This window comes from Falco punctatus (genome assembly GCF_963210335.1).
Source record: "Falco punctatus genome assembly, chromosome: 9".
NCBI lineage: Eukaryota > Metazoa > Chordata > Aves > Falconiformes > Falconidae > Falco > Falco punctatus.
This window is the reverse complement of record NC_137589.1, coordinates 44202466-44219337: the sequence shown is the minus strand read 5'-3', so window position 1 is coordinate 44219337 and position 16872 is coordinate 44202466. Positions and strand designations below refer to the sequence as shown.

The window sequence follows — 16872 nt, the reverse complement described above, 5'->3', positions numbered from 1 at the left end:
GTGAGGAAGCCAGGAATGGTCTTGCTCTTCACCCTTTAACTGCAACTGTTCCCCACTTCTGGGTGCTGCCAGAACTCAACGTGCTTGGGAAAGTGAAAAATGTAAGGGCAGACTTTGAAAGTTATTCTGAGTAATTGACTATGAAAATCGTCCTTGCTAAAATTATTTTTACAGAGAACAAGACAGAGTGCAGTTGTATCATGCCAGCCAGCTTCTCTGGTTCTGAGCTGCAAATTGTTAAAAATAAAATAAAAAAATTAAAGAGCTTTGAATTGTAGTGAATTTGAAAAACCTCTCCTTGGGATGAAAGTAAGGAATAAAGGAAGAAGTCTGTCTACTGAAATTCTCTGAAGCACTAGATCCAAAAAGGCGCTTGTATTAGTAAAAGCTAACTGCTTTTAATCTATTGTAGGACTGCATTGTTACGAAAAACCTTCTGGCTGAATTATACATTCACTTATGTTTAACCAGAAAATCCATTAGAAGCACAGAGGCCACAGAATAGATCTTAATTTCAGATCGGATAAAAGGAAGCCAAGGCTGAAACACCAAGAATATGTGGCAGAAGCTTAAAAAACTAAGTTAAGGGAATCAAATTAAGGAATTCAAAGAAATATGAAATAATTCAAAGGCCAAAGGAGGGCTGTCATGAGAACATTATATTTCTGATAGCAGTGAGGAAAGATGACCTATACAGTGTTCTGCATTCACTATTTTAAGTTATCAAATACATCCTTTTCAGGTGACAAGTATGATTTTGGTAACAGAACCCAGTGATTGGGTTTGACCTGCGTAAACTTTCCTGCTTTCTTTTCCAGAGAGAAAATACTGCCCTTTGGATACATTAAGACATGGGGAACAGCTTTTTCTATGGGCCTTTCTCTAGTGCAGTCTCTCTGGAACTCCTGCATCATGAAGGGAGATTTATGTCCTTAACACTGTGTATAGTCTGCACAGTTTGATACAACTAGTAGCCAGGTCTCCACAACAAACACTTTCCCTTTCATATGGAGGCAAATGCAATTACTTTCAGCTAAGTGCCCTTCCTGCTTAAACAACTCAATTTTGATTTAGGAGAATGATTATTATATATCAAATGCGTGCTTCTTGACATCAAAACTATATTCCTCTTGGCTGAAGATGAGTGGGGTTTCCTACAGGGTAAATCTCACCATTGGTACTCCTATACTTATGAGATTCTGCACTGTGGGAAGGAATTGGGTCCTCCTCTAAAGAAATATGTATTCCATGTGTTTATGCAGTAGGATTTGTTGGCATGTTGGGAGGGCATGGCCTGCCTGAAACTTTTGCTTCTGTTACATGCTTTCTTTCAACAGCATAGTATCTTTTATTTGTCCATCTTCACTTTTTAATAAAGGCATATAACTTCCCATGATTATTGGTGACAAATATATCAACAAAAGTAAATGTTCTTAACAAATTTTAAGAATTCTTATTTCAAAATACAAGACATCACTGCCTGTGAGTTTAGAGAAAAGCCAGTACAGATTCTGTGGTCAATCAGTTTATGAGATTCATCCAAAACATTTTGTAACCCTGCAGTCAGTGTAACTCAACATCTTTTCTCTTTGTTAAAGAGAATGCTCAGATCCATTAGTTAATTCAAGCTGAATAAACTCTGTGGTGTTTTCCTGCCAAATACTATAAAAGGGAATATTGAATTATTTCTTGGAAATGCCCCTAGGATCTATCATGTCTATTCAATATTTTTTTACTGAGACACATATATGCTCCTGTGTCTTCATGAACCATCATAATCTGAGGTTTGTTCCATATGACAGAGAAGGAAGATGATCCTGATGCTTCCTCAAATTACAAAACTTGGTTAAAGTGCAATGAATCCAATGGTAGTGCTTCTGAACTGCAAAGTACTGGAGTTTAGATTCAATCTCATGGAGATATATTTCCTGTGTATAGATTTAATTTTGTTTATTTTCTCTTTGTGTTGCTAGCTTCTCCTTCAGGTCCCTGGTAGCAGCTACTTTGCAAGAAAGGGAATGGTGATGATGATGAAGGAAACTTCTATTGAATGGTACTGGTGGATGACCTGCAATACAAGTGTGCGCATTTATTTATAGGCATGCTACATGAAAATGCTTACCCTCCTTCAGCAGTAGTCTCTGGCAAGAGTAGCATAACATGGGCTGACATCTTTGGGAGAAACATCCTATTGCATAAATTAATTACCATTTGAGTTATTAATGTCACTATCACGCTAGCTCATTCACATGTCATTTCAAAATTATGCAGTGCCCTTACCAGGGAAAGGTGGACATATAAGAAACTAGGCAGGAGAAAAGAGAGTATAACTGGAAATGCTGAAGTTTGAGAGTGTTAAAACACTAGGCAATGAAGCAGCACTCTTGTATGCTTCAATACACAGGTCTTGGCATCTGCCACAAAGGTCAGAAAACAGATTACCTAAGGTGTTTTCTCTAGCTAGTTAAAATATGGTGAATGGCTGGAAGATGGACCAAAGAAACATTACAGGGCATGCATGAAGGTAAATCTTGGCAGAGGCTGTTACACTGAGGCTGTGAAAACCAGTCATGCAAGAGCAGGTTGACATTTCTCTGTGCGAAAGGCACCAAAGCAAGTGCAGTGAATACAGGAGGGTGCACCTGTAACCTCTGGTATACTGTGAAGCCACAAAAAGCGAATGTTCATATTTGTCTAACTGGTAGGAAACCCTATCATGTAATCTGTTTGTAGAACAAATCCGTCCTTGCTTAGTGCTCCTCCTTTTGTCTGCATTCTGCTCAGCCTGAGTAACCAGTCCATCAGAGCACAAAACTTGTCCTCCAAAGCAAAACTTTGAAACAATAAGCAATAGGTCTTCTTTATATGGTAGTAATGTAGAGGTGTTGGCACATCTATGGACTCAGAGCTATTCAACTGTTGGAGAGTAGTTACTCTACAATACTGTGTATCATTTGTAAGCATAGCTCTACTGAGATTTTACAGATATGATTTCTGCATATCTAATTTATGCTGTGTGTATTCATATAGTGAAAGATCATCCAGGGAGACCTTTTTACCATTGGAATAGCAATGCCTTTTCTTTACAGCCTTCTTTCTCTTTGTCCTGTTTTGAAACTTTATGCTATTTTTCTATAACTGTATGCTATCTTTATATAACCCAGGTAATATTTCACAAGCATTTCAATGGACAATGGCGCTGTCAAGGACTGTGGTGCTGCTTCTCACATTACATTGCTAAGCAACATACAATATAACAGCGTGATATCCTCCTGCAGTTGGTAAGAAGTCAAGCTCCAATATTCAGTAAAATTATTCTGATCTACTTTTCTGTCACACAAGAATCCACTTGTTTCAGCACATAAATATTTGTATTAATAGTAACAAACTCATACAGAAGTTGGACATTTCATTTTTTTAAAATTCCCAAGGGCTAAGTACATATATGTTAATTTCACCCCCCCACCCCCCCACCCCCAAATAACTCCAGAGGAGGTGCTCTTTGCCATTTTACCAGTTGTGTAGCTTTCCCTGATTTTGACAACACTCGCTTTTATCAAAGCATTGGTTAAGTAAAATGCTTCAACTTTGAAGCAAGTTTGTTTTCTTACCTGCTTAAAATCACATGCGCTTGAATAGCTTGCTAAACATAGGTCAGCCTGAGAGCAGAGACAGGATGTCGAATCTATGCTCAGAAGCAAGCTGTATATTTTCATGAAAACTGCTTGAAATAAAAACTATAATATTTGATGAGGTGAAATCTCAGCTATCTTATTTATTCCAAACTTCTCTATTTAGAGACTAGTTAATTATGAATTGGAAAAAATCTGATCTGCATTCCAATTTGTAAATTCACATATGACATTTCATACTAGAGATCACTTTTGCCTGCTGATCTCATCTCTACAGAAACATACAAATATTTCAGTTCCATTTTTGTTTATGTATTTATTTGAAATAATTCAATAGGATCATCACTCAAAATGTTAGCTCCCTTTATAAAGGATAATGTCTACCTAAAATATTTCAGTAGATCATGAGAGGAGAATTCTGGCACTTGCAGGTTTAATAAAGCCTTTCCTATTAGTTGTTTCTCACTGGCTTTTAAAAGCCATTAATACCAGTTACACTTATTGTGCCCGAGTATGCAAAACTTTCACATTGTTGCTATCAAGAACTATTCCAGCATTTTACTGTTAGCATTAGTGACTGATAGGGATCAAAGGAGACTTTGTATTAATCTTGTGTCTTAAAGAGTTGGAGCATGAGGTCAAAATCAGTGTTACTGGCAGTAATGAAACCACAAACTGTATAATATTGAGCAACTCTGTATCGGCAAAAACAGCAGTGTGGAACAGTAATTATGTAGGGTGCTTCAAGGAATTACTACTAAAAATGGCTGGACTGATCTGGTGGAAGTGAAGGATTCTGGATCACCGAGAAGCTGTTGCTTAAGAGCAAGCTTGTTCCACACATATGTGGTCTCCCCTGGCTGGATGTGGAGTCTGCGGTTTTGAGTGCTGCTCCTCCGATAGCCAGAATGGTGTCAGGACCTCCTCTTTCTTTCTCATGTGTGGCAATGTACCTACCGTTACATGATGGCTTGGGAGTGAGGGAAGGCCTACATCTGGACATCTCTCTTCTTTCCTGTGGATCTCTATTTCCACATCTTAATTCTTAAAAGAGAGACAAAATTTTTGGAAGATCTATACCTCTGGAATGGTAGTTAGCTCTCTAGGTGCACGGAATAAAATGCAGGCTTTGAGGATAGTAATACTGTGTATGGGGGTGAAACAGAGCAGCTCAGTGTGTGAGAAATGGACTTCATTTGAACATGAGCAGAGTAAACAGATTGGATGATAATGCTGAATACCATGCAATTTCCTTTTAAATTAGCAGATGGGGAGGGAAAGAAATATAAAAGGAAGTGAGAGGGGAAAAAAAAGAAGCTAATGATGAATGTTGGACAGGAACAGAATGTTGCCAAGATATCACGAGAGAATGAAGAATTGATGAAGAAAGGGAAATTAAATTGCTGCTTCATATGGGAGCTCAAAGAGCTTTGAACCCCTGGCTCCAGTATCTAAGATGCACTTCATATAATCCTGTGACAGACTTGTTTTACTGACGTGCCCATTGCGGCTGAAGAATCACATGTGGGGAGGATTTTGTTTGATGATGGTAGAGACCTGCAGCAGAAGAGAAGCCTGATATAAGATAGCATGGCCTGTGCAGACTAAAGGGCATTTCCTAGAAATCATGCAAAGCTGGTTTTATCTGATGCTAAAATTATTCTATCAAGTGATGGGAACTGATAATAGAAATTTGTTATATCTCCTAGTCAGAATAAAAAGGCAAACCAGGACACTGCTAAATCAGATAAAAGTAGGTTGCCAAAAAGGAGAAAAAAATGTACTTTAAATATTCTTCCAACCATTCTAATAATTTCAGTTGCTCTAACAAAGCTAGAAGATAAGACTGGAGAGTTTGAAGATGATAGTATTGCATAGGGAGAGAAGTACCCATATGTCTGCAGGTGATGCTGAACAGTCAATAGGATCAGCAACTGAATCTTAATGCAGTTATATAATGCAGTGATAATTCCAGTTAGATGCTCTCCCAGTTACGGCACATGCAGTATTCATGGGGCCATGTGTTCATGGGAGTAAAACAAAAGCTGACTGGAAGGAGTTTATTTTTGAATATGCCTGTAAACGTGCACAGATATAATAGGTATTTTCTTAAAGCTGAGCCACCTGGAGCAATGTTTCCTAACCTGTGTGGTCTGTGGGCTGTTCATGGTCTGTAAACTAGCAGAAGACGGTGTGGACAACAGCCAAAGTTACATAGAAAATGACTTGCATCTTCTCCTGCATGGAAGTTTGAAAACTAACAAATGTGAGGGAAAATCAAGCAATAAATAAACATTGAAAGTTTAGATAAAGTCTTTTTTGTTTGTAAATGAAAACCATGTTGGTTAGACTACATCATATAGTCCATAGTTTTTTTGAAAAAGGTTATGTGTTCCTTAACTTTCAAACAGATTGTGAAACTGTGACCTGGGGATTGCTTGTGTAACTAAACATTGAAGTTATTCTTTTGGCTGAAATGTTAGCAATCTGTGTTTTCAATTTCTCTGGTGACTTATAAGATAGGTATGTAAGTGTGTGTAAATATATATATGTATATGGACCTTATATGTGGCCAGCTCTCCCTGTTGGGTAGGTTAAACTTTTTTCTGGCAGAGCAGAAATGCAGGCACAGATATACTAGGGTGCAGAGTAGAAAAACTGTAGCTCTATTTCAGCTCCACCCCATGCATCTTGGGCACGCTGGGTGCTAAGAGGATGTGCCAGTTGCAGAGTTGTGTAGGGCTCGCCTCCCCATCTGCTTTATAGCTGTGTGTGGCCTTATAACCTGTGCAATGGCCTTTGCATAGGTCTAAGTTACCTGTTGACATGTTCACAGGAGGTCCTTTATAGAGGGAGATTTGACATAAATGAATGGAAATAGATAACTGGAATCAATTGAATGAAAAGATTATTTAAAAAAAACAACAAAATGAGGCAGTTTTGAAAATAAACACCCAGATGGGGACGATACACTCTGTTATCACTGAAACGAAATTAAATTGTCAAAACAACAAGAGAAGCTTCTGCATTTCACCGGGAACCATATGGGAAAAAAACAAAGGGAAACCACAGATAAGCAAATTGTTAAATAAAGGTGAATACAACTTAAAGCTAATGAGAAAAAATAAATTTGAAGTGAGCAACAAGCAAAGCAAGAGTTACCAGACGAGTGTTACATTTGAAAGGTTTGTTCCCATTCTTCAAGAATTGCAGGAATATTGCATCTCTGTAAGTTAGGTTGGAAGGGTGAAAATCCACACAGCTTTATTAAGAAAATTCCGATTTTACTACATTGTGTTATAATCCATCAATTTAAATGATCAGTTTAAAAGCACTCCTTTTCAGTGATGTGTTAGCAGTTTTACAGAGCAAAATAGCTAGAAGTTTGGGGGACAGGAGGTAGCAGAGAGAGACAGAAAGAATATAAACGGCTGGAAAAGATTATGGCTTGCAAGAAAGAATCTTTAGATGCAGAGACCTGATAATCTTGAGCAAAACAAATTGTTTATCTTTGCAGAGGAAAACATCCCAAGGTAAGAGAAAGTTAAAAATGAGGAATTGGGGCAGGAAATTTGTAGAACTCTGCAAAAGGAGATGTTCTTTCTCATTATTCTATTTTTATGCCATTGAAGGAACTGGCAGGTCTCAACTCTCTAGATGAGCATTGGTAGCTCCTGCATACCCTGTGCACCTGCCCATGGTGTGAGGTTTTTTTAAAATTGAGGCTGCTGGGGAGTGGGGAAGAGAGTTAGATGAGGAATTAGACTTGATTAAGAGCGAAATCCTTGAAATATAAAGGGATGTGGTCCAATATGGAAGAGAATACTAGAAATTTAGATGCATTGGAAGTGAACAAAACCAGAGCATCCAGGAAGAGTGGTTACAAGAACAAAGAACAGTTCTTTGTTCTTTTCAAGAACAAATTTAGGGAGAAGAGAGTTTAAGTTTTGGGAAGTGGCAGTTGTTCAGCTCATGGGAAATGACAGTGGAAAGATAAATGGAGGGATAAACACTGAAGTGCAGAGGGGAGACTGGCTGATTTGATTTGGCTGTGGACAGGTTTAGGAAATCTTGGAAAAAGGAAAAATGAAAGAGCATAATGCACAGCTAACTTCTAGGTGCTTCACAGTGCCTGGATGATGAATGGCAGAAGCACTATTCATTATTAACCATTCAGTGTGCTTTTTTTTGGTTAGGTTTGGTTATTATGGGAACTTCATTTCATGGTGTCCCTATATTAGATGATAAAGTGTTACTCCAGAAGAGCTTCATGTCTGAGTTGTCAAGAGCTAGTGAAGAACTGAATGTATTTATTCCATTTCAATATTTGTATCGAGTGTATGTATTAATTGTTGGGCAAATCTAAAAAGTTTCACAATGAAAATTATGCACTGATTCCCTAAAGAGGAGATGGAAGCTTTATTCCTGGCTTAGGCATAGAGTTATTAATTTGCCAGTTGAGCATAGGCAGTGACACTTGGTCTAGCAAAATGGTAATTACATCTGAAAAAAAAAAAAAAAAAAAATACTTAGCTTACTTAGAGGAGAATCAAGATTATGCCTTAAATAACCCAAACATAAATATATTGTGAAGAAGGAGGAAAGGGAAAAAGATTAGGGAAAAAGGAAAAAGAAAATAATAAGTCTGTGAAAAAATGAAGAAGCAGTAGTAGAAGTAGACCTTACTGGACCTTCTAGAGGAGTTAAGCTATAAAGGAAGATTAGTTATAAACCCCAGCATAGTCCACCAGGAAAGGTGTCTATAATGAGTGGAACTTGTAAGGTATGTAGAAAGAATGCCTGTATGTGAGAAAAACAACTATATCAATCATCTACATACACAGAGAGTACTTTTATATTTAATTTTGGTTTAAGTAGATTAAAATGTTTTTATTTCATTTTTTGTCTTTGTAGCTGTGTTGCCTAAAATGTTGTAAGTAAATGTTAATTCTATTTTACCTTGATTGGTGCTGAGTTAAGAAATATTTCAGGGTAAATGGAAGAAGCATCCCTAACCTGAGGACAAATCTGTGGTTTATCTATAAGCCAAGATGGTGTGATTCCTAAATAACTGTTCTAGATTCTCAACATATTCTGTAGAAAAACCAAAGGATAGTCCTCACAGTAGCAGCATGGACTAACTGGAGAAACATCATAGGGGTCAGGAAAGGATGTACGTGCTGGATTATTGATTATTCAGGATTTTCTATTCATCAGGGTAATGAATAGCAGGTTTGAACCTTGCAGTCTCTTGTCACATGCCAAGATGAGTATTTATTTTCTGTCTTTTCACCTTACCCTTCCTTGTCCTGTTGATTTCAGTGCAGTTTCTCATTTTCTAGCCAAGCCTCAAATTGGATTTGCTGTATGTACTTCATACCACACCAATATCTCAACAATTCTATGGAAACCTTGTGTTAAAAAGTGGTTTATCTGTGTCAGTTAGATCTCTTTCTGAAGTCTTAGCTCAGGCAAAACTAATTGAGTAAGAACAGAGACTGTATTCTCATACTTTTATTCTGCCTAGAGCAAGAAAGAGTTTTGAAAAAGTGAATGTGAAATCAGAAGTTACTGGGCAACAAAAAGGAAGAATGACAGTAACATTCCAAAAAGAGACATTATAAGCCTTTTTTATCGGAAACAGAGTAGGACCATGAGGAAAGAATAAGACATCATTTATCTTGTGTTTCAGTTTCCGAGTGACAGAAACAAACAAAAGTTAGTTCAAAATCTTTGCATTTTGCTGTGTGACTTTCACATAAAGCAAGAGACCATATGGAGTAATTTAGCCTAAAAAAGCTATTAAAATGAAGAGACTGCTTGATCTGGAAGGACAACAATTGCTGAATCTCTAAACAAAAAAGGAGAGAGGGAGGAAAAGACAGGAAACAATATATGAGGGAAAGAAAAGAACGAGGAGGCTCAGAGCAAGCAGACTGACAGCCTTTGAGGATTCAGACTATGTCTCTTTCTCAATACAATAGTTTTGTTCATGTGCCTAAATATTGTCTGGATTTTTTTTCTTCTAAGTTGCATGTATTTCTGTAGAGAACTTGCAAATGGAAAGAAATACATATTTTGATACAGTATTTCTATGCTGTACCTATGAATGTATGGGAATAATCTACTGATTTGTGGAAGCCAAGATTTCAGAGGAAGAGATCTGGATGTCAGGTTTCTCTCCCACTGATACCAGGTATGGCACTAGCTTTAAACTGGATGGGTCCATTTCCATACAAAACACAAGACCTTATGTCACGTACCTTGCTTCTAGCTGTTTTGGAATCATAAATTAAATAATCCCTGATACATCTGAACCTTGTATTTGTTTTTTGTAACCTTTCTTATTTTTGTAGAATTTTATATATCTAGAAGAATTTACTAGAAGCCCTAGGTGCCTTGATCCAGGCCGGAGAAACAAGTAACAGTTAGTATTGGTCCCATCATGTCCAGTCAGCCATGTGCAGAAATAGTAGCAGAATAGCCCATATCTGGAAGAGGGAAGAAAAGATGAGTTTCAATATACAGAAAGAGATTTATAAATGCTCTACCAGGGCTATTTTCCCAGCAGATGTTAAGGATATATTAGTTTATTTGGATAGTATATTACTTTATCCTGAACCTTCACAGAACATCACATGAAACTTCTGTCCATGTTTCAAGAAATTGCACTTAATTTTCCCCATTTTGCTGTTCAGTAAGACATCCTTCAGAAGCTATATTCATTATGAATTCAGCTTGATGCAGGAAGGAAGTGTAACTTTTCAACATCTAGTCTACTCTTGCTACCCTCAGGACTCTGGTTAAGTATCCAAATGTTTGTATATTTCTCTGGATTGTACTTTCCATTAGTACTTTTTGTCCAAGTTTTTATTAATGATAGAACATTACACCAGTTGCTGTTGTTTTACATTTACATAACATGGTATCAAAGAACAACCCATTCTTTAAGGTTTTCTATTGATTAAGGAAATATACATCAATTACTTGTACTGATCTTGAATATGAGGAAAGCTGTTGCACAGTTTTTCAAAAGAGCTGAGAAAACAGCAAATGCTTCTTGTTCCTGTTTCTAGGAGACAACTGCAGAAACATAGCTAGGAATCTGTAAAGTCAGCTAGGGTGGAATCTCATCAGACAGCTCAGTAAACTGTGCACAGAACTCTGTGTGTTGCAGTCCTTTTTGTTATTTTTGTCCAGGAGTCAGTTTAGTTCTATTTTCCTCCGTTAAACTGCCAGTAGGATTTTACTAAAGAAGTTCAAAGACAGTTTCCTCAGTTTGAAGTGTACAATAGCAAGAGGTAATGTTATATTCTAGTTACCCTGAAAGAATGTCCTGATAGTATTATTCATTTTCTGGGTCTTTAAAATATCGATGGTTGGCATTTTTCATGGTAGAATACTTAAAGCGTACTACTTTCATAGTCATAGTTGTATTTTCTAATCACGATTACTATAGAACCTCTAACTGAAGCATTTTGTTTGGTTTCCTCTTTAGAGCTGTGTTTGTTAATGACTGCAAGATTTAGTAGTTTGTGGCAGAGATTTGAATAGAGATCTAAGGCTTGGGCTTTTCAGAAACTGAGGAACTGGTCCATTTTAAATTTTCTGAAGTCAAAGATTGTTCAGTAAGTTACATGCTTTGGGCATATATCAGATATTGGACTGCTTTTACACCAGAGAACATTCTTATAAACCCAGACTCCTAATGGTTCGCAAAACCAGAGAGCACTGAAGGGGAAGATGTGGCAGATGCCAGTTCTTGCACTGATATCCTGGAGAGTGTCTTTCACATAGACTTTATCCAACATAGGTCTTCCAGCTTTTCATGCTCCGTTTGATTGTTACATCTCTTTTTTTTTTTTTTTTTTTGCATATGCTTTTTTCTCTATGGTGGAGCTTTGCTGAGTTCTGGATGAAAAGCTGCCACCTCACATGTATGATTAGAGCATCATCTTCTTCAGAAAAGTAAGATAAAAATCTGCTGATTTAATAGTATAAATTTCCACCTCCCAAGATAAAGAATCCTTAGAGGATGTCTGTCCTATTGTTGCAGGTTATATGATACATATTCCGAAAGGGGACGCAGCTGAGAATAGAGGCTTCCATATGGCACTGGACAACTCAGCGAACAGATCACCCTTTTGAAGGTTCTTTAATAATAAATTTAAAATAGGTTATAATCTTCTCTTAAGTAGGCTTTTTAGCAGGAGCATTTGCACAGATAGAATCTTTGTAACTGGGGCTGCTCTGCTTTACTTCCTAAAGATCCCAGTTATTTTTGAATTTATTATATTAAATGGTTAAATTGCTATCAGTTACTGCCAAGGCAGGGGGATTCTTCCTACCAATATGAAGTAACCAAGGATGGGTCATTTTTCAATTTGTGCTTGTGTCATATTCAAGCACATTTATGATAGACGTAGTTCAATTCAAGCAGAAAAACAGCACAATAGAGCTTTGGCATGAACTTTTGGAGTAGGATGATCCCTGTGCTTGCTGTCCAGGGCAAGATAAGCTGCATCTCAATGGGAACGGACCCAGCCATGAGCAGTGACTTTGAAAACTTGCCAGGTAAAGCCAAAGAAACTGTGAAGCTGGTTACTTGGTATGAATTGTTATTCAGCCCTCACAAAAGAGGAGGCTTTGACAACACCCCCAGTAACCTTGGCAAACTGTTTTGTTAAGCAGGTCTGTGCTTCACTGGCTTTTCAACTTGCAGGCATTCATTGCTCCCTCCTACATATGAATTTATGTTTCAAAGAAGGACTGTGTGGTGGCGGGCAGCTGTGGCATCATGCTGATCTTTTACACTGGCTAACAACGACTGCATCAAACAGCAGGCAAAATAATGTACCACTCTTCCGTTTCTCTAGGGGAAAAGCAACGGAACCTCTTCTCACTCATTTCTGTAGATATGCAGCCTGAAATGTTTTCTCCTTATTTTAAATAATGGAGATCTTTCTGTCTCCAACTTGGTCTTCTCACATAGGGTGATGCTACTGAGATGGCATGCTGAGAATGAATCCCCAGGAATAATTTTTGCAAAGATTTTAGCAATTAAAATGTAATTGCTAATGTTTTTACCTGCTTATACTGGAAAAGACTCATTTTAGGGCTATTAGAACTTTAAATAGTTAAAGCTCAGCCAGTTTTTATAACTTTCAAACTAAATGACATTCATGATTGCAAAGAAGGTGTCCTACAGCTTTATGCTTCGGTGACTTGTGTTACAATATGGAAAGGGTAATGTTTACTTGGTGTGAGCAAGGCCTAATTAGTGCTGTGATGTACTTTGGTGTCATTCTTAGGCTGTTAGAGATAGGCCTTGTGATAGTAAAATGATGCATTACCAAGAACAACATAAAAATTATACCAACACTTTGTTATGGATGAATGGAATATCATTTTGAAGAATGGAATATTGTTTTCAAAATGCCTGTTGACTGTGCTTGTTTATACATAGAAGTATTTCTACTTACTGTTTCCTATTGATCTTTAACACACCTGCTAGTGTGTTTTAGTGAAAAGTAGACTTTTCATAGTCTCCATTGGCCATCATCCATTGCCACTATACATAAAGTAGCAAAACCTGGTCTAAACAGATCTAGGAAGCGAATCCTTTCCCTGGCAATAAATCCAAGACCAGTTATATCACTACATTTATACCACTTCAGACTTAAGACTATATTGCTTAATCTGGAAGTACTAAATTACTTTATGATGAAGAATAACAAACATGTTCAATGCAGATCCGTGTAGCTGATAAAAGAGAGATGAGGAGATTTGCCCAAAGTTTTACAGCAAACTAAAAGCATTTGCAATCTTTCTTGTTTACAATTTCATGAAAGGCCAGTGTGAGCTCTGATTCCCATCAGCTATGAAAAGAAGTAAGAGATTAGAAGTAGTAGCTACCAGTTCTGCCAAAGTAAAGTCTTAGCTATTGAGCACAACTAGAGTCTGGTAAACAGAAGATGTGGAAATGAACATCATGCAGACATTAGGCAATTAGATAAAATTTCCTTTTCTGTCTCAAAACTAGCCATCTAGGAGAATGTGGAGATACTCCGATTAGGCAGAAACAGTACGTTTAATTTCCACTTCCTTCCAACTATTTCAAAATTTCTTCCTTGAAGAGTCAGCTTTCCAAAACTCTAAATTTTGTGTTCTACTTAACCTCATAGGTATTCCAGAGAATATGCTAGCTAGACTTCTGTTTCCACACTCATTAGTTCAGTGTGCTTGGCTCATTTCCTAGGATTTGGTCTAGCATAGCCTCTGACCATTCAGGCCATTTGTCTGAAAATCATTTCCCTCTTCACTTCTGCAATTTTCCATTCAGTGCCTGAGTAATTAAAATCCCTAGTGATCAAAGCCCTGGTCTTCCAACTGTCCCTTTCTTTTCAAAATCATTGCATGAGGTACTTTGCCTAACTGCATGAGCTGTGCTCAAACAAAGAACATACGACAATTGCTCAATTGTTAGAAATTGTGAATACTGTCTTCGCCAAAATATTGACATCATTCTGACTTGCACATTAAGGATTAGGCTGTAACTACAGATGAGCAAATGATTTGGATGACATTTAAATCAAATAAGTTGTCATATAAAGTCACTGAGGTCTAAATAACTATGATTTTTCACTTTCCTATCTTGATTTCTTGATCTTAGCTATTCTGTAACATTCCTGAATTATTTCTGACTCTCCACAAGGAAGGTTTTCACAGGTGTTTATTTTTTTCTGGCACTAAATTGTCTGTGGAAAGTATATTATGTATATGTAGCATCTGTTTCATGGAAGAATACAAATTGTTTCTCTTTATATAATTTGTCTCGATTCAGATGTTCATTACAGAACTATGTATTCATCTACATTGACAGTCATGATTCTCCAGGCATTTCTAGTCCTCTGTGTTAATGACTCACTCTGTGTGTGTATGTATGTGTATGTTTGTGTATGTTTGTGTATCTCCACATCCTGGGGTACAGAGTAGACAGATGATATCTGTCAGGACTCCTCACCTCCAAAAATTCTCTAAATCCCTTCTATACCAATTATTGTCAGCTTTTGTTAATTCAGACTGGAGGGATGTAATATGTGTCAGTCAAGAGTTAACACACTTTTTTCTGTCATATACTAACTCCTAGACTGTATACATGACCCAAAACAGGTGGGGGACTGTTAACAGGCAGAGTGCCATGTTCCTGTAGTCACAGAGTAGGTGGTTTTGTGGGGAAGGTGGAAAGAGGGAGGTTTTTTGTTTTGTCAGTGAGTGGGAGAAGTAGTGAAGTTGTAAAGAACATAGGGAGCGTAGGGTGCGAGGGGAAAGAATATAGGGTTTGCAGCACTGTAATTTAGACTGAGACAGAGATCTCAGAACATTATTTAATAGAGGCTATATACTGTGAAACACTTAAAACAAATAGATGGAAATGAGTTTTTCTTCTATTAATATGGCATAATCCCCAGGAACAGTGCTAAAGTGTTTTTGCAAAGTACAATTACAGCAGAGTCATATCAACCTGCTAGGTTAATTTCTCCACACAGAACTGCATGTTTTTCTCCCTTCAGCCAGCCATTCATTTGTCCGCCTACAGCTTGTAGCACCAGGCGTGAATAGTCAGCTCTAAAGCACTAGTTACATGACTCTGTAAAGAGTGAGCTAGGCAGAAGCATTACCCGGGAGCACCAAAATAGAAACTCCTGCCTGCCTCAGAATCCTGTGTCATCAGCCATGACAAACCCGAAATGCGCTAAATCTGTTGTGGATGTTTAGAGTATCCTTGCCTTAGATCTAGACAAAAGCATTCTTTTTAAACAAGATATGTTTTAATGCCTTAGATGGAGTATTAAAGAAAGAGTTTGAACCATAGGTTCGAAGTAAAATTGATCCTGAAAGTCTGGATTTGGAGAATTGTTTCAGGATTATTATAACAGCAATATGAATTTACCTTTCAGAGACACATCTAGGTTTATAGTTGCACATTGATATCTTTTGCTGTTATTTTGTGGACATGTCTTCAGAGAAAATAAAATTTTTATGCGTCAGCTAGGTGATAGGGTCTTCTTCCCCAGGCCTTGTACCATATCATCTATCTAAGAAATTCAAACCATGTAAGGTTGGGAAGTTCCTGTGAAATAGGACATATTTAAATGTCAAAATCATAGAAAATTGAAGCAGAAAGAAGAGTTATGAATTGTGTGATGTCTCAGGGAGTTAGTGGTAGACGCAGTAGCAGAATGAAGGGGACCTGACTTCTAATACTATGATCTGTCAGCTATGTTGTCTCTGTTGAGAGAGTCTGCAGTTGCAGACTGGTGTAATTTACCATATGAGTTTAGCAAAGCTGGTGCTTGCCTCTCCAGCTCATTTGCAGAAGGCTTTTTAAAATGCCAGCTTAGCAGCAGCTCCTGGCTTGGTGAAGGAGGTAAATGTAGGACAAGGTCTCCAGCAGAAGGCTGTTGCTGCAGCAAGTTACAACTGCCCAGTGCGGAGTCATTGAGTTGCCTCCCTGTTAGGCACTGGCTGGTCTATTCATTCTGCAAACAGCCTCTTTCTTTTCCAAGACAGCCCTAGGGACACAAGGGAATGGCAGAGTTTATTATAAACTGAGTAAAGGAATAGACTATTGCTGGAGGAGATCCAGGGTTATAAAAGATTGTAGCGGGGGGGAGAAGGAGGAGGGAACAGGACATAATTTATGTTTGTGTGTGAGGGGGTGCGTACTGGTGGCTTCAACAAGGCATTCCCCAAGCCTTCAGGACCTTTGCTGGTTTTGGTGCGATTTTCTGCAGTGCATACCGTACTGTGTCAAACCCCACTTACTTTTTATTGTATCAATCATTCTCTTTATGCAGCAACACGAATCGGAGAACGCTTGCAGGTCCTGTTCTGAATGAGCTCCGCTCTCTGCCAGCTCAGCCTAGTTACTGCTGTAACTTAGTCTGGGGGATGGGAGAAAAAGGTTGCTGCTACTTTAAATATAATGCATTAAGAGGATGCTGGAAAAAGGCCTGCACGCTGTAATACCCAGCCATCTAGTTGGAAAAGGAGCCAGATGTAATACAAAAGAAGAAACACAGCCTCTTATGGATGCAGCACTAATTCATAAATCAGGTGAATCAGCTTAGGCAACTGCTGTGTTTTTATGCCTCTGCTGCATGGAGAACTGCATGTTGGATGCTTTTATTTGAAGTAATGGAACCAGATAATCCTTTGGACCAGGAGAACTCCAATG

General features: G+C 37.9%; 1 protein-coding gene across 2 annotated transcripts in view; it reads left to right on the top strand.

The window, feature by feature from the left end:
* DAB2IP (DAB2 interacting protein) overlaps window positions 1-16872 on the top strand; it is a 249502-nt gene that overhangs the window by 22866 nt on the left and 209764 nt on the right. For both annotated transcript variants that reach the window (XM_080402873.1, XM_080402872.1), the window contains one exon: window positions 1-16872. This exon is cut by the window's left edge. In XM_080402873.1, the coding sequence (XP_080258999.1) occupies window positions 16815-16872 (58 nt within the window). In that variant the 5' untranslated portion in view covers window positions 1-16814.